Source organism: Podarcis cretensis (assembly GCF_951804945.1).
Source record: "Podarcis cretensis genome assembly, chromosome: 5".
Taxonomy (NCBI): Eukaryota; Metazoa; Chordata; class Lepidosauria; order Squamata; family Lacertidae; genus Podarcis; species Podarcis cretensis.
In genome coordinates, this window is record NC_137174.1 from 63,140,419 (window position 1) to 63,163,501 (window position 23,083).

General features: G+C 41.5%; 1 protein-coding gene across 4 annotated transcripts; it reads right to left on the minus strand.

Annotated features, from left to right (window-relative positions):
• Positions 1 to 2,943: 2,943 nt before the first annotated feature.
• On the minus strand, positions 2,944 to 20,596 carry TRA2B (transformer 2 beta homolog). Of its 4 annotated transcripts, XM_079976931.1 has the most exons (10): positions 20,440 to 20,590; positions 12,981 to 13,215; positions 12,529 to 12,662; positions 11,293 to 11,545; positions 9,403 to 9,591; positions 7,417 to 7,532; positions 6,549 to 6,635; positions 5,909 to 5,986; positions 4,019 to 4,092; positions 2,944 to 3,492 (listed from the first exon to the last, which is right to left on the minus strand). In XM_079976931.1, the coding sequence occupies exons 2-10, from the start codon at positions 13,002 to 13,004 to the stop codon at positions 3,482 to 3,484; spliced, it is 966 nt and encodes a 321-aa protein (XP_079833057.1). In that variant the 5' UTR covers positions 13,005 to 13,215; positions 20,440 to 20,590; the 3' UTR covers positions 2,944 to 3,481. The 4 variants fall into 4 exon arrangements, with proteins under 4 accessions (XP_079833057.1, XP_079833058.1, XP_079833056.1 ...); XM_079976932.1 differs by lacking the exon at positions 12,981 to 13,215 and having other exon boundaries at positions 11,341 to 11,545; positions 20,440 to 20,596; XM_079976930.1 differs by lacking the exon at positions 12,981 to 13,215 and having other exon boundaries at positions 20,440 to 20,596.
• Positions 20,597 to 23,083: the final 2,487 nt, after the last annotated feature.

Consider the following 23,083-nt stretch of genomic DNA (forward strand, 5'->3'; position numbering starts at 1 on the left):
AAGTGGGCACTTTTAGTTTCAAAAACGCTGCTGTGGAGTACGAAGAAACATTTGTGCTGTATTCAGTGTTTTATATAGTGCCGCCTCCACCTCTACTGGGTAAGTGGTTGTCAACCATTTGTCTTCATAGGACAATAGCTTTGCAGCATTATTTCTGGGTAGTTTGGATTGCATCCATGCTGGTGAATGTAAGGGCAAAGTGTCCTCTTCATGCTCTGCTGCAAAGCCTGGGCAGCCCTAGGGAGGCTATTACGTCTTGACAGTATGAATACAGAACAGCAATCAAGAATTAGCTTCCTTGATTGTAGGGGTTTGCTGGACATTGTATAGTCAGTACCTCTACTGCCTGATGGGCCCACTCTCAATTTGTTTCATCAGCTTTCATGCACGCTGAGTAAAGTGGGCTGTAGAGGCAACAGGTTTATATATGGCAACTGGCACACACATCAATGATGATATGGGGTTATGGTAGTTTTCAAAAAGAGCATGGTGTCCCTTGGTGCTTGGGGGCTTCAGTTGCACAACAGAGTTGTTAACAGAACAGCATCCTTACGATTCTCATGAAGCCTGGCAAATAACCAGAAGGCAACTTTACATAGTACAGTATCAACTTGCCTAGAGCAATGGGAGATTAAAACTCATCTTTAAAGAAAGTTAAATAAAACCCCTTTTTGTTCACTCCAGGGAATATTTAATTGCCTTTGATTTCTAGAGTCAGACCCCATATTCATTGAACCAATCTTGTCTTGACAGTTATGGCTCAGGTTTTTTAAGCTGTCTGCTTAGCAGGGCCCAACTGCTTCTTGATCTTTTTACGATTAGAATGGGGAGAGAATGAGTCTGAAACAACCCGAGTAACGCTACTGTCACCTACATGGATGACCCTTCTACATCTAATTCAATTGATGTATGCATGAAAGTTGAAGACCACTCTAGTAGGTTACATGCTCTTGAGAAGGTAAAAAAGGTAAAGGATCCCTAACAGTTAAGTCCAGTCGCGAATGACTCTGGGGTTGTGGCGCTCATCTCGCTTTAATGCCCAGGGGAGCAGACGTTTGTCCGCAGTTTTTCCAGATCACGTGGCCAGCATGACTAAGCTGCTTCTGGTGAAACCAGAGCAGCGCACAGAAATGCCATTTACCTTCCTGCTGGAGTGGTACCTATTTATCTACTTGCACTTTTGGGCGTGCTTTTGAACTGCTAGGTTGGCAGGAGCTGGGACCGAGCAACAGGAGCTCACCCGTCACGGGGATTCGAACCACCGACCTTCCGGTCGGCAAGCCCTAGGCTCAGTGGTTTAGGCAACAGCACCACCCGAGTCCTTGAGCTCTTGAGAAAGCTGTGCCAAATCATGTAAGGAGAAAAGCAAATAATACTTGAGAGCTGGTGATTCTGTGTACAGTCAAGCCTCAGTTCCCGAATGCCTCCGTTATCGTACATTTTGGCTCCTAAATGTCGAAAACCTGGAAGTAAATGCTCCAGTTTCTGAACATTTTTTGGAAGCCAAACGTCCAACATGGCTTCCGCTTGAGTGCAGGAAGCTATTGCAACCAATCGGAAGCCACACTTAGATTGTCGAACATTTCAAAAGCCAAACAGGCTTCCAGAACGGATTATGTTCGACAATCGAGGTTTGACTGTATTATTTTTATTCAGTCAGTCAGAAGATCAGGCCTGTTTTAAAATTGGCCAGCTTTACCACACAATAAACATGTTAACTGCTGACCACAAACCAACTAGAACTCCTGTGATGTAACCTTTTGTGGACCAGAACCAACTATCACATCTACAATGTATATCCTCTGTTGCATATTCCCCGACAGACATAACAGGCGAAGTGCACTGACACTTAAAGAACCTGTAATGTGAGTGGTTCTAGTTCACATAAATCTTATGCCACAGTAAGTCTTGTCTTAATGTGTCACATAGCTTTTAAATTACATCTCTGGATACTGCAATTAGGTATGTATCTAGTCCCCCCTGCCCCAATGGAGAAGAGTTGGGCTGCTGGTTTAAAGTGTAAAGCTCATTCCCTATTTTTACAGATTCTTTAAACCCAGAATGTCATTCATCTACCATGTAAAAACAAAAGAAAAAGTGGGATGCCTATATAGCTAATGTTCTTACTAAGTATAACAAACAGATCACTTTATGAGATGACACTTAACCACCATGCCTTTAACATGGGCTGCATCCAAGATTATAATTGCATAGCATTTATCGGGAGAGAAAAGTACTATGCATTGAAAGCTAACCCACCTGGTAGTGAAACTATCTTGTTTAGTTTTAAAAATAGGGCTCTGCAGTAAATTAAAAGGCCAGCAGGCAAGTTATTTAAATGCCTGATTCAGAGTTAAGAGTTTAACATTTCTCATGTTTAATTGTGTGCAACTCTCAAGCTCTCAGGAGCACATATTTGTTGTCACCCAGCAACTGGGTACTGAGAATGTCTAAAGTAGTTTCCTCAATTCTAAAAATTGATTTCAGAGGATAAGATTGGTGAGAAATGGAGATGAACCTATTTTACTGGGGCTTTTATTTTGTGTAATAAAGCTATACATTTGATAGCACTGAAATAAGAGCTTCCACATAAACAGGAGGATTCAAAATGAAGCACCTGTGAAATACACAATACACTATTACATGTTAAGTGTATGTGAACTATTAATGCAGCTTTTAAAAACTGATGAGCTTGAAGTCGTCCCCCCGCCAACATATCCTTAAATACAACACAAGAACTGTTTAGTCAGCTTTGCTCCTAGGGGAATAATTGCACATTAATGGACATGGAATGCAAACAATTTAGGGACTGTTTTGAAAACTGTTTTAACAACCGAATTTCCAGATCACCTTTATATCATAAAATACACGTTCCTTATCACAAGTTTCCAGCACTTACATCTGCTAATATGAAAAGCTTAACCTACTTACAGAAATAACAAGTTACAATGTGGATTTTTATTCATACTTCATATTACAGAAAGTATTTGAGAAAGGTTTGGGGTACAGAATTTTGGATACTGCTCTGAATTTGGTAAAGGTTTTATTCTTTCTCCGACTCAAACTTTGGTTAAGTAGGAGATATGGGCTTCAAAGTAAGTTTTAAAAAAACTTTATTATGCCACCATTTCAAAGCATATTACACAGGTTTTGTTCTTCAAAATACCTTGGAAACTGTTAAAAAAAAACAAAAACTGAACGAAGAACTTTGGACAATAGAAACCCTTCTGCAAAGTTCAGACTAAAACACATGCAGAAGACATACTGTTCTCAAAACATAACTTTGAACAAAGCACAAACTACACAAATATGCAGAATGAAACAGCATTTTAAAACTTCACCAAAAGTAGTCTCCATAAAAGGTGTAAAAGTCACCTATTCACTAGGCACTATTAGACTTGAACAAAAGTAACCAAGTATTGTCCACAAGATTGCAATCTCAATGCACTGTCTGTAGCTACGAAGTTCTTTGTTTCACACTTCAATAGCGACCTGCAAGTAAAGAGATTGAGAGCTCCATTAGAAACTTGGGTGGGTTCCATTTCTGTATACTAAGTTTACATACACTGTTAATTCAAAAGCTGGACACTTGGGGGCAGCAGGGAAAAAAACAGTTCAATGATCACGAGTACTTCCCCATGTAAATTAAATGGCTTGGATCCAGACTTGCTCTTCGGGGAGTGGCAAGGTTCTTTCTGTTCAGGGAAGGGTGTCTGATATGGTGGTTCCTATTGGTGGGAGATGAGGTGATTTCCACCAATTCCCACACGTCATCCATGCTACCTTCCATTTTGTTCAGGAAAGTTCAATCCTCCATGGCTATGGGTTTTTTTGGGGGGAGGGGCTTCAGGAGGAATTGACAAGTGTTGCCTTCTCCCTTATATAGCTAAAGCACTCTGTTTGCAGAATACTACTCAAAGAATCCAAGCTTACATTTTTATTTTATTTTAATGGAAGTATTAGCTAAGTTTAGAAAAACTTAACTGCACAATATTAGTATATTTAACTTGTGACTTACGAGGTGAATAGGATCGAGACCGGGAGCGAGATCTGTAGCCCCCCCTGCTGTAATAGGGAGATGGAGATCTTCGCCTGCAGTGAATATAGCAATGATGATGGTTTAAGTTTACTTACACTACAGATGTTCATACACAACTTGTTCTAGTTTTGTCACCCGTACCCTTTGTATTTCATGCACACTAAGTATACCAACAAAGGGACGCAGGTGGCGCTGTGGGTTAAAGCCTCAGCGCCTAGGACTTGCTGATCGAAAGGTCGGCGGTTCGAATCCCTGCGGCGGGGTGCGCTCCCGCTGCTCGGTCCCAGCGCCTGCCAACCTAGCAGTTCGAAAGCACCTCCGGGTGCAAGTAGATAAATAGGGACCGCTTACCAGCGGGAAGGTAAACGGCGTTTCCGTGTGCGGCTCTGGCTCTGGCTCTGGCCAGAGCAGCGATGTCACGCTGGCCACGTGACCTGGAAGTGTCTCCGGACAGCGCTGGCCCCTGGCCTCTTAAGTGAGATGGGCGCACAACCCCAGAGTCTGTCAAGACTGGCCCGTACGGGCAGGGGTACCTTTACCTTTACCTTAAGTATACCAACTAGATACCAGAACATGGGCTTTACTGTGTTATACATTTGTTTTACAGTCCTGCCTTCGGGCAGAAGATATAGGACAATGAAAACACGAACTACACGCCTTCTGAATAGTTTCTATCCAAGAGCTCTGATTGCACTAAACAATGATCTCAGGGCCAGTTGTAAGAAATAGCAAGCAGTGAGTAGTAAGGAATGAGATAGGTTTTAGGTTATGCTATGCTTCTAATAGGTTGTGTTATATTCTGGATTATGTATGTTTTAATAGATTATGTCTGAATAGGATGAGAGTGTTGGAGATACGTGCAAATGTGTATGTGAATCCGGTCTTGGGTGTTTGATTTTCGTTGTTGTGTATACTGTGTATATACGGACAATGACAATAAATTTATCTAAATCAAAACTTACACAAGAAAAAACTGCATTAAAAAAGTTAGAAACTAGTATATTCCGGTGCTCCCTTTCTAGTAAGAAATCTGCTTGTTCTTATGTCAAATATTAAAGCCATTGCAAATGCAGTCGGGATATTCAGATCATCCTTAATTAGCATGCCAATGAGACATACTGGTGAATGAACATGGAAACATTAAGACTGATCTATGCAATAGGGTTTTTTTTGTTTGTGTTTTTGTTTGCAAAAGCATCTCCATATGAGATAACTGTTTGTTTATATAATTAATTTTATACTATCATAGAGCATATCAAGATGGGATACATGTCTAAAATGAATGAATGAAATTTTAAAAAATACAAATAACCATTAAAGGTGCTGGTTAGTCATAGTAAAAATCAAGCAGCTGCAAAGGCTTGATGGCACAGAAATGTCTTAAGAGACTTGTTCTTGGAATAAATTATCTGATTAAAGTTAAGTCACTGTCATTTTTGAAGTTAATCTAAATCAGACAATATAGGGCATGCTACGACTATGGACCAGACAAAAATATATTCAAAATGAATGCAAGATCAATCTCTATCTTTATCTGAAGTTAGATTTTGACTTCTGGACTCAAATGTTCTGTGGCACACTTTCCCACTGAAGTCTTCCCAATGATTATACTTCCTCACTGATAATTCCTTATTACAAACAATACTTTTCTAAATGTAAATCTTGACTACATTGAATGTTTATAAAAGGTGGGTTTTTCCAGAAGTTGTGCTGCTTAACAAATATTAACTTCCTCAGCATCAACCTGCTTTATTGGTTTTGGAGGTACCATCTCCCCAGGTTTTCTAAACATTACTCAAGTAGGTCATTTCAGCAATATCTGTGTATTTTTTTAAAAATAAAAAGGCATTAAATCTTTTTGCAGCATACCTGTACATCTGATCCCTGTCTTGGGCACCTCGCCATCCTCCTCCTCCGCCACCACCTCCTCCGCCGCCACCTCCTCCTCTGCAAAGACAAAAGCAGAACCATTTTTTGCACTTTTATTTACTGAATTTCACAAATGATATTTGGGATTATTGGTCAAGTCACGTCTTACATGAAATACTTAAATGCTGTAACCATGTCAAAAAAACTCAAATGTCACATCAAGACTAGGATATTATAGATGCAGTTAATTTTCAACCTTGAAAATTGTTCCAGTCAGTCATTTCCTGGTAGTGGAGTACCAGTATGATGGAGAAATGTATTCACCAGTGCTTTTAAGCCTATATCTGGATATGGATGCTAATAGGATTTTGAAAGCAACAAGGACCGAAATAGACTGACATCGTTGGAACTCACAATTACAGATCAGAATAAAATGTCATACTTTAAAGCAGGGATGGGAAACACGTGACCCTCCAGATGTTGCTGGAATCTGATTCCCATTGTCCTTGACCATGGCCATGATGGCTGGGACTGACAGGAGTTGGGATCCATCATCACTGGAAGGGGGCAGCTTTCCCATCCCTGTTCTAAAGGATTCATGCAATCTCATTAAGTAATAATCGGCAAAATGTAGACTTACCTGTATGATCTGCTATAATAGTCACGGTCATCATAGCCTCCTCTCTCAAAACCTCTATCATAGTAATCTCTCCGTCGGGAACTTCCACTGTAAGGAAACACACCATATATATAGGTATACAACACAGGAAGTAAATACTGGGTGAAACATCTAGTAGGAAAGCAGAGGAGAGTGCATGCAAAGCATTTTTCACTGGTGTGCCAAATGCCATCTGGTCCCCTTCATCCATCTATTTCCAGATGCTCTGTATGAGACGGGGGGAGAAAGAGACCCTGCTTTGACAGGAATCCACGCTGGCTGCACCATAGCACTTTTAGACACCACACCACCCAAGTGCCCACCAAGAGCCTCTTGTTTGTTTTAGGGACTTTTTGGCTGGTTGGGCATCATGCTTTTTTAACTGTGGCTTATTTCAATTTGTGGTAGAGTGTAGGTGTTTTGCTTTGGGGGGTTTCTAAGCACCACCAGTTTTTTCCCTGTGAAATGGGTATTTTATGATGCCCATGACAGTCCAAATGTGCCAATGGCCTAAGACGACTGGGGACCCCTGCTTAGATTATAAGTCTCAGGGGCAGGGACTATTGTTTTTAAACTTTTGTAAAGAACCTTGCAAGTGTTAAGAGACAACAAGAAGTTAACATGCCTTCCGAATTTCTGGAAGCTATACAACTAGTCTAAATCCTGCTCTTTAGTGAAGAAATCCAGATTCATATTTTAACTGCCCAGGTTTTAAATTCCCACATGCTAATACATAGCACAAATAAAATACAGGTGATACTCTTATATTAGTTTGAAATCCGGGTTTTCAATATTAAAAATAAAGTTAACTCTGATTATTTCTAGATTAAATATAGTTACAACAACTTACTAAGTAGGTCTCCCCATGTATATTCCAGGAGTAGGTGTGTGAGGCCTTTTTGTTATTGAGAAATCAACTCTGATCCTTCTTCCATCAAGTTCCATTCCATTAGCACGTTCTTTTGCCTATAGGAGTTGAATTTTTTTAAAATTGTAGAATAAAGTTGTTCTGAATCCAATTTAATTCACATCAAAAACAAGTTAGGAACAAACTTACTTGCATGGCCGGAAAGGTATTTTACCAGGTACAAGTCTTTATTTACTGCACTAGGAAAAATTAGTCATGCTCATTTCTATTTTGAAACTATTCTAAATACTACCACACTGCACAGCAGTTTTAGTTATGACCAGAGTTGGTTACATAAAATAGATGCACTGTTCACAGAAGCAGGGACCTTGCTGTTTCCTAGTCACTGCTCACATACATTTTAAAAGAGATGAGCAGCAAATGGGACATACATGCACTCTGGGCACAGGATGTCACTACACACGTATAGTATGCCTACTTACGTGCATGCCATGCAAATATAATGAGTGAAATTTCTGTTTACTATTTCAGATAATCTGGAAGAGGACAAATCACAACCAAACAGCAGGTAAACTCCATTTATATGAACTTTTGAAATGCCCATGATTTCGGTACAATGGTTTTCCACCTTTGCTCATGCAAGGAATGTAAACGGGTAAAGCTGAGGTTCCACCACGCAGCCCATGGAGCAGAACTATGTGGAATGCAGAATACTGCATCTGGAAATCTCAACTCTTTTCTTATCAAAACTGCATTAGTAAGAACACTTATGCAGAAAACCCCCACCAAATCACAAACCAGCCTACTCTGATTTTCATGAGTATATTAAGTTTTCTGGTGTATACAGGAGAAGGTCTGGTGAAAAGTAGTGACTGGTTCTGTGAACTGAAATGCCCCCTGTTCAAATCTTATTTGTGTCATATATACATATATACAACAACCAAGCAATGAGAACTGGCCTTTATGGGGTTGCTTTAAGGATTACTACTAAGAATGAATGTTCATGAAGAGATCTGGACATCTGAAATGTGTTACATAAATCCTAAAGACAAAAATCTATATAAATGAAGGACACCCAAGAAGACAACCCAAGAACTGCATTCCATCTGGCCTGTTGGAAAAGAAGCCCTGATATATAGTGACCATTTCTAGGCAAGGTGCTGTTTCACTTGGGTTTATCACAGCCCTGTTAATAACAGCAGCAGTAGTACCGGAGAGTTTGAAAGGAACCACCAAGCAACTAGTTAATTTTTTGAACACCCTTCCTTGTGGAGGGTTCCCTCAGCCTCCTCTCCTCTCCCCACTACTTGGGAGTCCCTCTGGGCAGCTGCAGCTGCTGCCCTTGGGTCTCTGAGCTGACCCCCCACCCCAAAGAGAGGTGCCTCCTCACACTGCCCCAGAGGGGCCTGGGAACCACCCCCTGGGCAGCCCCAGAGGCACCATTCAGCTGGGGAGCTTGTGGGCAGAGCTGCTGCAACAAACAGCTGTGCAAGCCTTTGGGAAGCAGAGACACGAGAGGAAGGGAGGGAAGGCAAGAGGAACAGAGGCCACTGCTGCCCACAAAACCCCTGACCATCATTCAAGGCACCCCAGGATGCCACGGCACACTGGTTGAAATCCACTGTCTTAGCCTATCCAGGGTTGTAGCGATGATAAAATATGAAGGAAAACATGCATGCTGTCCTAAGCTGCTAGAAGGGAGGACAGGATACAAATAAAAATAAGACATAATGCAAAGAGGCACATGGCTTGCGTGACCATAAAAAAATGAGCTATCAACTCAAAACTGTATAGTTACAGCAACTGATTAGGATCCACCCTTGTTCAGGAAATGCATGGTTTGCAAAAGTAGGTACCTTAAATCACTTTCTTGATTCAAAGCCTACTGATGTTGGGAAATGTTAAACACTTTATTAGCATGGGCTTTAGAAAAGTATGAAATATTTTAGAAGACAGACACTCACTTACCTCCTTAGCATCATCAACACTTTCAAAGTACACAAAGGCAAATCCTCTAGAACGTCGGGACTGCTGGTCATATACAATAGAAACATCAGCAATTGGGCCATATTTGGAGAATACCTCTCTCAGGTCCCTTTCTGTTGTGTACAAGCTTAATCCAAACACACCAAGACAACAGTTTGGGTCGGGATTTGCCTGTTTTTTTAAAAAAAGAAGGAGTTTTCATAAGAATTCAAGATGTCCCCCAAAACTGTTTAAATGCTATGGGATACAATATAAAAATGTTATTCCAGTAAATTCAGAAAGCTCTAACAGGCCTAAGGGCTACCCTGCTGGGTAGGATTCCAGTGTCCCTTCATTTTCTTTTCTCATGAGAGAAGAGAAGGTAGAAAAAAGGAAATCAAAATGTTGTTAAGTTCCAGGCAGTCTTATACAGTGGTAACTCGGTTTTCGAACACCTCCGTAGTCGAATGTTTCAGAACTCAAACACTGAAAATCTGGAAAGAAATGCCTCAGTTTTCACACATGCCGCAACAGGAAACGCAGCTTCTGTTTTGAGTTTTCTGTATCGAGGCTTCCGCTTTTCGAACATTTCTGAACTTGAACCATCTTCTGGAATGGATTACGTTTGAAAACCAAGGTACCACTGTACTTCATATCTGGCTGATGCACTCGAAGTCTCATTCATATACAGGTTCACTTAGAGAGCATAAACAAAAACCGGGGCGGGGCGGGGGACACACAGGACAAGCTATGATTTCTCATGTATGACAACCCTTTAGCCTCTGTACAGTGTCTTCTATGGCTTTCTGGTTTTGGTCAAGGAGCATTTCTGGGTTTAATATCTTATTTCCCTAAAATAATGTAAATCTCTCCTTACATGTAGCCATGTTGGTTTGCCATAGTCAAAACCAAATAAAAAAATTCCTTCAAGTAGCACCTTAGAGACCAACTAAGTTTGTTATTGGTATGAGCTTTTGTGTGCATGCACACTTCTTCAGATACACTGAAACAGAAGTCACCTTATATATAGTGAGAGGGTGGGGAGGGCTATTACTCAGAAGGGTGGTGGGAATGGGTGATTGGCTGATAGGTGTGCTAAACCTGTTGAGGACTGTTAATGACTGCAATTGGTCTTATAGGAAAAAGCAAGAGGTGAGACTGGAAAGAGAAGTTGCTGAATTGCAACTTATTACCAAACTTAAAACCATGGAGAGACCTGGTCTGAATAGAGACATTGGATTCTTATCTCATTATACATGATAAAGCTATTTTTAGCCATCTCATCCCTTGCTTTTTCCTGTAAGACCAATTGCAGTCGTTAACATTTTTCTAGAACAGGTAATCCATTTAGGAAAAGTTGCTATGAGAAGAATCCAATTAAGATCTTCTAATTGCACTCTGGGGCTTCTAAGACCATCCTCCCCAATGCAATCTTTCGTGTCCCCTGAGGAGCTGCTGGAGAATGTCAGGGGACTGAAGTTTACCCTAATGTGTAAATTTCAAGAGCTCCCTCAAAGGAAGCACTTTCTGCTACCTCTAAAGAAAGCCCTGCAAAATGCAATACAACACACTGGAACTGATTATGTAACCATTATTTTACCTGCACTGAATTATAAATATCAACCCAGCCATTATGTCATAACTAGCTAATCTAGACAAAATACACCATTCTTAGGGGCAAGTGCCAAATTCTGCACACTGAAACAAAATAAATTAGAATAAAGCTTAGCTTAAAGGTTTCTCAAGCAGTAGAATAATAATCTTAAACATACAAGTTCAGGTTTAACCATGCACAAATATTAGTACAAATGCCGCCAATGCCCACAGTAAAATCCACCAAACATTTTAAATACCATTTGTGAGACATATTATAAATCAACTTAAAACTTTTACATGATTTCTGGGTAATTTGAAAACTTTAGAACCTCCAAAGACACACACAGCTGAATTATCTCTGGTCAACTGCTGCCATCCCAGCCTTACTCTGTTGCCAACATGACGCCGCCGAGTAGACATAGGAGAATGGCTGTGACTGTGTCGGCGACGATAGTCGCGGCTGTAAGATCTGCTTCTTGACCTCCTATGGGATCGAGAACGTGAGCGTGACCTCGTATAATGTCTGCGAGAACTCCTCCTTGATCTGGATCTGTAAATATGAAAACTAAGATTATGCTGAACTACAGGCGTCAAAGATGAAACTTGCATAGCATACAAAAGTTTCTATGTCTACTGTATTTTTAGTCCTAATAACTGCCAGTCTGGGGTACAACTAATCAATGCGGCCTTCACTAAACATCTGACAGTCAATGGTAAGAAGGGATTTTAATAATCAGAACACTAAAACCCAAACCCTGTCCTTTGTTGGGACCATCAAGTTTCTGATGAAGGTGAGATGAGGAACAGGGCCTGTACTGAAGACCTTAATGCAGAGGCAGTGAAGTTTAGAGTAAAAATGCAGAGCTATAGATCCCTATCAGATTATTTAAATCAAAATGTTGGTATGCACATTGAGTCTCAGCCTGTTTTATTTCAGCCATGCAGTGACTGTGCCAAGCCCTGCTTTCGTTATATACAGATTCTCAGTGTTTTACAGTAGCCAAACCAAAATTTCCTGCAAGAATATCTATCTGAGCAAATTCCATTAGAATAGATATACAAAGCTTAACTGAAAGTTTGCAAGCGAATAGAAACAGGTTTCTAAAAGTGCTTCATCTGGGAGTCAGAAATACTTTTTGAAATACTGGTTATTCAACTAATGCCAGGGAAAGATTCTACATGAAGAAGTATCAATACAAGAATATGACACTTAGTAGATACCCAATGTAGTCTTAAGTAGCAGGGTAAGAGAATGGCTAATAGGCTCGGCCTTTGCCATGCCCCTACAAAACAGCCATATGCTTGCTGAGACTATTGCTGAAAGAGGCCGCTTTCCACAGAAAGCATTACAACAACTCCTTGCTGCAATGGTGTCTTCAGGCTAGACAAGGCTACAACCTAATAATCTAGTCAATAATTGCACCACACACAAAATCCACATCAACTTACAGTTGTCTCCAAAACTTCTTTTCTTATAGATAAAAAACAGCAAGGTTTTTAGACACACCAACCTCTTCCTCCAGACAGGCTTACCGAGATTCAGATCTTGATCTAGACTTTGACCTAGATCGCCTTGAACCTTCTTTGGACCTAGATCTAGCAGGTGAGTGTCCTGGAGACTTGCCGGAACCGTGAGCGCTTCCGCTTCTGGAAGCGGAACGGGACTCCTGCGTGTAGAAAAAAAAATAGTTTAGTTTAATTTGAATGCTACTTCTCCAGTACTTTATTCTAAACAAGCTCTGGTAAAAGGTATCAAAAACATTAATGATCTGTGTCTCCATTATGTGTCCGGGCAGTTGCCATTAGAACTGCCTAGATTTATGGGTTTTTTGCACCTGTTAAGCACTTATTTTTTTAAAACCTGCATGTTTTTTCTATTAAACAAATAATGCATGCATGTTTAGCAAAATATACAGGGACACATAAACAGACTAGTAATTACTTAGCGTAGTGCTTTCAGATTCCAGATTACTTCTTATCTTAACTTCATTTTTATTTCTTTTCTTCATTCTTCCGTTTCAAATTCTGACTTCTTTCATCTTCCCCACTTCACACAAATTGCTCAATATTCTATAAGTGGGACTTCTGGTCTGATAATTAGCATGCATTCACTTTCTTTTTTTTCAAATTTCAGCTTCACTTATTCCTGAGCTTCAAATAATTCTCATTTATAAAACTTGTCAAATGGCGACTTCCGCATTTTCCTTCTTCAACATTAACCTTAATAAAAAAAGAACAGGATGAAGAATATTTAAAACTCCAGGATAGATATCTAGTGCCAAGACTGAAACTAGAAAAAATGCTATGTGTTTGCACTATTTTAACTAGATATGCAGTTCTAGTATGACTTTCTTTTTCAAATGATGGCAATTCAATGAAAAATGATAGACCAGCTATGAATATGCTAGTTATTCCTACTTCAAAATTAACGTGTAACCACTGAAATGAGATCTTAGACTGCAACACCAAAACTCCATGAACTCCATGTGCCATTCCTCACATAAACATTAAGAAATTAGTAGTATGTCCCAAACTCAATTTACATACCTCTGCTCAAGTTTGGTGTTATTCTTTTTAGCATATAGAACTATTGAAAAGCCATACCAACCAGGTTTCAAAAAATAATTTAAGATACTTCATTCATTAACAAGCCTATATTTGCAAGTTATAGTAAGTAGACTGTACCCTAACCACTACAACAATGAAGAAATGGAGAATTCTATCTTGTTACAATAACAACTCTAGTTTATGCTAATGTTTTATTAACCTTTGAACTTTGCACAACTGAAAACACTTCTGCACTTACTAGAATGTTTCTGTGCTCACAGATTCTATTTCTTATGGAACTATGAGAGCTTCCATGTTAACAGTAAGGATGAACTGTCTTAGTAGTAGAAGGATACTATCCAATCAAGTAGTTCTATTAGCTGAATGACTTCTGGTTGCCAACTGAACTTCCTCTCCCTCTCCTTTCCCACCTCCAGATCTGTTCTGAGTCCCCACCTCCACCATATGAAGCAGATTTGGGAAGAGCGTAGGGTGGTGGTGGTGTGAGTAGACAGAGGTTCTGTTGCACAAATTGAAATCCTTGGGCTAATGGAGCTACTTAATTGGATACTGCTTAAATATTATTATTTCTTTCTACATATGACAATGGCCCCCAAATTCTAAAACATATGGATTGATGATAGAGTAGTAAGATTTTACTGACAAAACCACTGATGAACAACATACTAGATACACATGTACCATCAAAGGAAGTCTAAGGAAAATTAAAACAATGCATTATCATAATGTGCAATTAGATGGTGTATTTTAACAACCTCTAAACCAATTCTTAAAATAGAGTAAACTATAAGAACACATTATGGACTTCCTCTGAAACGAAATGTGTTGGGATGGAGACAGACCACAACCTTGTCCTCAGGTAACTATTTTCATGACATAGGCTGGACACTTAAGCAAGTAATTTTGCTTAATGTTCTTCAATGTATATGGACACAAGAAAACAGAAACCCTCAAGTTTCACATTGCTGTCCTAAGGAAATCTACACTCTGTGCAATAGCTACTGGATTGTTTGAGTAGAGATTGTTACCATCATGTAGAATATGCAGTCTCAAAATTTTAATTAGTAGAAATGCTTGTTCAGAAAATATAAAAGCTGAATACTTGATTTGAAATCATATTGACTAAAACAATCTATCCTCTTCTATTTGTAATTTCCCACTGCTTGGGAAATGTATTCAACTACAAATTGGCTACTCAAATAAAGAATTTGAGTTCACTACAGAAAATGTAATGGGTTGATAAGCAACTAACATTCCCTAGATCTAGAAGTCAAGCATCATGACCTTTGGAGGTTTCTAGCCAGTGACATTATTATGGGAACAACTCCAAAGAAAAGGAGAGACAATTTTAAATTAAGTGATTCCCACAACTCTAAACAGTATGATTTAAACAAAAAAGCAAAAATTATAAAATGAAATATAATAATTTATTTGTATCCCACCCATCTCACTGTGTTGACACCGCACTCTGGGGGGCTTCCAACAGAATGTAAAAATCCAAACAACAAAATACTACCAGCCACCCATTATAACAACACTATTATCGTTAATACAATTTCCTTTTAAAATACTATGCACATATTCTGTTTAACCACCACTGAAAATGGTTAGAGTAGCACAGGAATGCAAAGATATGCTGTAGCAAGAAAATGGTTCATAGATGCAGCATTTCTGCAAGATGGGAGTTATTTTCCCACTGTATAGATTTGTATTTTGCAAGAATGGACGTGGAATGCCAACTTGCTCTATTCCCTACATTGCTCTGATGATTTAAGTGAGCCCACAGAACTACCCATTCTGATTGGAAAAGTTAACAGCGGCAAATCCCTCAATTTCTTTTCTTTTCTAGTCCTCTTGCCTGGAGAACATAGGGTGAACTAGTTTTATGGCAGAATGGCACATAAGGCATATTCTGGAAAATGTCAAAGCACACACTACTTAGTTGACATTCAGTTTATGCATAAATAGTGCCACTGTATTCTGCTCTGGTCAGACCTCACCTGGAGTACTGTGTCCAGTTCTGGGCACCACAGTTCAAGAAGGACACTGACAAACTGGAACGTGTCCAGAGGAGGGCAACCAAAATGGTCAAAGGCCTGGAAATGATGCCTTATGAAGAACGGCTAAGGGAGCTGGGCATGTTTAGCCTGGAGAAGAGGAGGTTAAGGGGTGATATGATAGCCATGTTCAAATATATAAAAGGATGTCACATAGAGGAGGGAGAAAGGTTGTTTTCTGCTGCTCCAGAGAAGCGGACACGGAGCAATGGTTCCAAACTACAAGAAAAAAGATTCCACCTAAACATTAGGAAGAACTTCCTGACAGTAAGAGCTGTTCGACAGTGGAATTTGCTGCCAAGGAGTGTGGTGGAGTCTCCTTCTTTGGAGGTCTTTAAGCAGAGGCTTGACAACCATATGTCAGGAGTGCTCTGATGGTGTTTCCTGCTTGGCAGGGAGTTGGACTCGATGGCCCTTGTGGTCTCTTCCAACTCTATGATTCTATGATTCTATGAAATATTTCTTATGTCAGCAATCGTCTTATTAAATTGCAAGCTCTTCCTTATCCTTCATCAGGTAATGGCTCAATCACCCAATTCTTAGCCAAACCTTTCTTCCTGTAATTCTTGAAAGGTGAACTGAACCTATGATTCCTCCACAACATCCCCCCATTCATACAGATCAAGGCATCAACTTCAAAGCATTAATCACTCAGGCAGATGTGCAACTTCTTGCACAACATTCCTTTTGTGCCATCTCAAGTTACTCAATCTTGTCTATTTACTCCAGTCTACAAATCCAGTCTAGTGGCTAAATTATTTACTGTATCTTCACCATATGAACAACTCCTATACAGTCATACCTTGGTTGTCGAACACCTTGGTACTTATTCGTTTTGGCTCCTGAACACAGCAAACCTGGAAGTGAGTGTTCTGGTTTGCAAACATTCTTTGGAAGCCAAATGTCCGAAGCGGCTTCCAATTGAGTGCAGAAAGTTCCTGCAGCCAATCAGAAGCTGCGCCATGGTTTTTGAACATTTTCGGAAGTCGAATGGATTCCGTTCAACAACCAAGGTATGACTGTACTTCCATTCTTACTTCTCATGTTCCTGCTGCCACTTACACACTCCCTTCCCACAGTAATCTCTTGCCTGAGGTAATGGTAACTGAATTACCAGCAGTCAGGTAAAAGCGCAGTTCTTCCTTTTCCGCTACTCTAAGGAGTAGAAACTGCCACACAGTGAAGTCTTGGTCATGATCAGGGATAGGCAACCTAAGGCCCATGGGCTGGATGCAGCCCAATCACTTTCTCAATCCGGGAATCAGCGTGTTTTTACATGAGTAGAATGTGTCCTTTCATTTAAAATGCATCTCTGCGTTATTTGTGGGGCATGGGAATTCGTTCACCCCCCCAAAAAAAATATAGTCCAGCCCACCACATGGTCTGAGGGATAGTGGACCAGCCTACAGCTGAAAAAGGTTGCTGACCCCTGGTCATGATGGTTCCTAGGCCTTTAACTAGCAAATGCAGCATGTGAAGTTGCTTGCCTCTGCTATAGACTCAGTTTTAGAAACAATGTATTCAGATCTAGAACCATTCAAATTTCCAGGAAAGTAACAACATTTTAACAATGAGTGATATTGCTATCATGTGGCCCAAATTGAAATATCACTACTCAGCAGCAGCAACAATTGACTTGTTTCAAGCTAAATATTCTTTAGAATGTGTCTCTTCTGTGAAGCTCATTCTCTTTCTGATGTAATCATACTCAGAATACTCTGAATGTAATCTTTACTTTCCAAGGTCCCCACAGTCACTGTATTTCTTTTGAATAAAAAGCAAAAATCTATTTGCACTCATTTTTGCCCTATGTTTGAATCATTTGAAAGATTCAGTCTAACCAAGAAAAATAATGGTCTGTACATCTGCTCTGGTGACCATACATTAGGCTGATCAAGTGGGACACCCTTACTTTCTCGCTCCCAGAATGGCCAAATGTTCTTTAAGATTATAATCATGGTTTGTTTTTGTTTTTTACATCAGAGCTTGCTGGGGTTGATGCAAATGCACAGTGCCATGCTAAAAGAAAAGCTTGCACATTTGAAATATTTACTTGTGCCAATGTTAAACAGAGAAGGCTGGCACACTAATTTACAGTTGACCAACAATCATGGCATGTGGTATTTGATACTACAGGGCTGAATGGCAGCTATAATGAATTAACCAAGTGACAATTCACAGCCTTGTCCCACCCAACACCTGCATTACCATTCAAGTCTCTCAAAACCAAAACAACATAGATACAAAGCCAACTAGACTTTACATTCAGTATTAGATGGGGCCCAATCTAAACTGAACTGTATTTTAAGGACAATTAATCAGCAGGAAAAAGATGTGCGTGCTACTGCAAGCCAGTGCCAGTGCCTATAGCCAAGTAATCAATGTAATTTGTAATGTTTGCCACATGCACACACAAATAGTTTTTGTTGTTGATGTATCCCTAAAAATGTAACATGGAAACAGTACCACTCCTTGAGAAATACTCTTTTCTTGCTGACCTCGCCATCTCCATCTCAGCATGGGAGGTAACCACTTTGTTAGAGGGAATTTATAGCTCACACAAGCATAAGTGCATCAGAAATGGGAAGCAAACAAACTAGAAAGGTTTCCTCTCCTTAAGTCATTCCTTCCTAGCTCTGCTGTTTTTGTGCATACATGAACATGCATACTCTGAAGCTCAACAGGAAGTGAAAATGCCCAAATGAGGAGAAAGTTATCCTGGTTCATTTCCCTTTCTGTTCAGCATCCCAATTAGATTTAAAAAAAAGCTGTGTGGGGATAAAATGGGAATAACAAGTATGTGTAGAAATTGGGGTACACTACACATTTTGAGGATTCCCTAACCCAAACCTCAGTGATTCAGCTAGAACTTAAGCTGGCATACATGTGACTTCCAGGCACTCACCCATCCAGGCACGGGCCAGACCCCAACCTGCAAGGTGGGAGCCTCATATGCCTTCCACCCATACTCTAGTCTTGAGAAATACGCAGAATCTCTTTATGATCAGAGTTAACAAATAATCGTAACTTTACCTTGAGAAATTTACCAGCTGACTAGCTCCCATCTGAAAGAGTCTCAATCAATTCATGCAATGCCCAATAACACGACTAAATTGCACACTTCCTTACTGTTAGCAGCTGTTTGTGCAAGATTAATATGGGAAAAGAGACTAGACATTTGAACTGGAAGTATACTTGGCCATTTTACTTCTTTCACAGCATTTGTGGGTTCAGTTCCTCCCCCCCCCCATCACTTGCTCATTCCCTCTGAGCAAAAAAGTGACTTTTTACAATGCAGCTTTCAACAGAAGCCAACTCACAAAACAATCCAATCCACCAAGCCTGAGGTGGTGTGGATGGAGAAGTGGTATCCCTCTACCCAGTACTGCCTGTGGGAGAACATCACAGCAAGGGATGTCCTACTGCATCTGCCCCAAGGTGGTAATCAGAACAATCCTCAAAGGTAATCAGCACAAGGTAATCCTCCTTCCTCAAAAAAAGTTGGGTGTTTTGGAGCCAAGCATCACAGAATCCACTGGATGATGTGATTGCAACAGACCTGACTTGGGCCCATTTGCTGTGATACTGGAAGTTGGCATAACAAAGATGCAACCCCACCTCCTTTCTGCTTGAATGGTGAAGCTCTGGGTCCCACCACGGAAGCCAGGGGTCTAAAATGCCTCCTTGGTCTACAGTCAAGAGAACCTGTAAAGTTGGTCTGTATAAGCTACTGACATCACTATATCATACATTATCACTTGATACACACACTTAAAGTATTTTCTTACATAAGCTTTTATGCCTCTGCATGAAATTCAGCAATATCATACCAAGACTGGGCTCTTTATTGCTTTAAATGCAGATTGCAGCACTTTGACCAATTAGCTCAATGAAACCTAATGCTTCACTTATTCTGAATCTAAAGTTCCCTTTCAAAAAAGTACCTTCCCTTAAGCATTTAGGGTACACAAGTTAGCCTGCTGAAGAAGAAGAAAAGTTCTTTTGCACTTTATTGTGGCATAAGGTTTTGTGGAGTTCACTCCATGAAAGCTCAAACCGCAAAAAAATGTTTTCATTCGTTAAGATACCCTAAGGTTTTGGCCTGTTTATTTTAAATAAAGTACGCTGGAAGCTATTCGATAGCCAGAAATTTGTTCCACGTGAATGCTGAGTGCGACCGTTAAGCTCAACGTAGAAGCGTCACGGGAACGATCCCTTTGCCATCCAGGCTAATCGAGACTGGAGCAGCTTTCCTCTCAGTCCCAAGCACGTTAGCAAGGCTGCGGAAAGGGCCGGACACTGCGTCCCTTTCCCGCGTTAGCTTCTTTCTGGGTTTGAGGATCGCGGGGGCCAGAGCCCTGCCATTTTCTCTCCCTCTCTAGAGGGAGCCGCAGCCGAAGCGACGAAGACGCTTCTCGCATCCCCGCTCCTCTTAAGTCCTGCGCGGCCATTTTGTCCCCGCGGCGGCGCGCTCATTCGGGTCACCAGCCCCAAGATGGCGCCGGGAGCGGAGCTCGCCGCGGAGCGCTACGTCAGAGCGCAACCGCTTCGCAGGAAACGGCGGGCCATTTTCTCGCGCCAAACCGACACGCAGCTCGATAAAGGGGCGGAAGAGAGAGAAGCAGCGGGTACCGCTAAGCCGCTTCCCGCCTCCTCATCCCCCGCCCCGCGTGTACCTTCATCCCAAAGGCAGTTTTTTTTCGCGCCCGGCCTGTAGGAGACAGGGAGGTGGGCGGAGGAACGAACTAAAAACAAGGCCCGGCTCCGTCTCTCCGCCAAGCGGGCCGCTTATGCTGCGCTTGCAGGCTCTGCGTATTACCCGCTCGCCGTAGTTCTGCTCCCCGCTGTCGCTCATCCTCCCGCCTCGCAGCGCTGGACGCCGACCGCGGTTGCTACAGCCAAACCGTCCGTTCGCGAGCCTTCTCCGCAGAGGAAGTGACGACGCCACAGAAAGCCCCGCCTCCGCGCGTGAGCGAGTGCCCGCCGCCTCGCTCCTCCTCTCTCGCTCGGAGCTTCCGGCGCTAGGAGGAGGGCGGGGGAGAAGCGACGCTGCCCCGCGATATTCGGTGGCTCTCGGCGTTAGCGATCGCCCTGCCGAGTAGCTGTGGCCAGTTCAGCACCCGCGCGCGTATCGTCTGTGTGCACGCGTGGAGGGATTGGGGCTCTTCTCCCCGGTGTGTTACTTTGCAGTCACTGGTGTTTTGAGTTTCAATGCCATTTTGCAGAGAACCTTGTTAAACTCACGGCCTTGGTCTTTGCTATTGTGAACACTCTTGCTCGCCACCCCAGTCTTGAGAGTTGCGGGATTCCAGGGGTTCGGTTTCCTTGTCTTATAAGAATTTCAAGGTCTCAAATATAGAATAAATACTCATAAATGCACACATATCTAAATATATGAACCATGTGTCTGAAATAGTATGGGAGAGCAATCCTGAAGCCATTTTGACTCTCCCAATGATCTCAAATATTCCTCTGCAGTAAGGGAAGCAAATGCGGAAAGCCTTCCCATTGTCTTTTTGCTTGCAAATCCTGTCTTAAGGGCGTATATGTCTATGAATAGGGTGAGCCTGTGACCTGGATTCAGGACCTAGAGTATTATCCATTACAAAAGAATGGTCAGACTACCCAGGTAATGCATTCAGTGACCATTATCAGGTATCCTGGCAGGTCGGATTTCTGCTGTGGATCACCTGTGATGTACGTATGATGTTTTTTGGGGGTGGTCTTGGACTACAGGGTAGGCAACAGTTCCTTTAATAAACATCAGGCTTATTAGCTGCTTTGCTTCTAAATATACTATGGTTTGCCTCTGTTGTTTTTTCCTACTGATAGGTAACCCACTTAAGGACTCTATACTGAAAAACCCATAAGGGAAAGGGAGCAGTTTTTCTTATAACACTTGGAATGAGGGATAGAGGAGAGAGTGGTACCTTTAGGATATACAATTTACTTCCAGACAGTGCTTTTTTCAGGGGACGACGACAACGCAGGGGTATACATACCCCTAAACATTTTGTGAATCTTTGTACTTTTGTCTATTTACTGTATTTATTTTTCCTGATTTGAACTATAAAATGGTGATTTTCTTGAGTCAAAATGAGAGTACCCCTAAACATTTTTAAAGAAAAAAAGCACTGCTTACAGATATACAGTATACACACACACACACACACACACACAACCTGAGCCTATGATGGAGGGGCTCTCAGCATCAACATTTCAAGAAGGTCTTGCTTCTCCCACAGTCACAGCCTTGGAATCCAAAGAAATGAAGCATGGCTCTTACTCTCTGGCTTCTGCCCGCTTCTAGCCCAGGTGACAGGCACACAGCTCTGGTCTTTGTCTTTCTCACTACCAGTAAGGTGAGGGAGGGCCCCCCCACTCGCTTGTCCTCTGACACAAAGCCACTTCGTTTGTTACACTAAGGACACTACTTAGGACCATAAACTCACAGCAATAGTTTGGTATCCTGGATAACACCTGTCAGAAACCAAGATCCAACCTTCAAACAAATGTAGAACTGGGTTATAAAAAGTAATTGAATGGCAAAAATAGGACATTTATTATTATTAATCCACCTTTCTTCAATAGAACTTGGGGTTCTGAAGGTTCCCATATAGGCACTGAGGAGACTCGCGTGTGCTTAGCTTCATTAAGGTTGCATAATGTGCAGTCAGCCCATATTTCCAAAGATAGAATAATATACACATCAGCATTGTATGGCACAGTCTCCCCCAACCTAGTGCCCTCCAGAAATTTTGGACAACTCCCATCAGCTTATCCATCTAAGACAGGTAGGCAGTCTTTTTTCAGCTGCAGTCCCATTTTACTCTTCCTACCACACTACTCCCCCTTTCTCTCTCCCACTCTGCCCAGCAAGTTACTGGCGAGGGGATAGATTGTCCTTGCAAAAGGTCTGAACTTGCAGATGATTTTTTAAATTAGGCTGAGGCTTACAGGCTGTATACACCTAATCTTAAGAGATGGCACACAGAGGCCTTAAGAACATCTTGTCCCCTCCTTGAGTGCTTTTGCCTGGTTGGGATGTTTCCTTAAATGTCATTGTGCCTTTTGCGTAACTGGATGGAGTAGGTGGTGGTGTAGAAATTTCTGGAACGGAGCCCACTGTACAAAGTAAGAGTCACATTCATCACTATGTTCCCCTTATTAACTCCCCACTCCCTGGCATGTGTTACCTGGGATGTTGACACAAAGGGGTGCAGCCTTTGAAAAATACCCTACCCCCCTGGATTTATGAGGTGCTATTCCTTTGCCATACATCTTTTGAGTAATAAACAAGCGGTTGAACTGCTGAGGGCTGGAGAGGTTATGATGATTCCTCAACTGCTGCCATTGGCTGGGGACTGCCTGTGATGTCACAAAAGCACATGGGAGCTGAGTAGCTATATAAAGGTGGGCCAACAGAAAATCCAAGGCAAAAGCTCCCCGCCTCCCGAAGACAA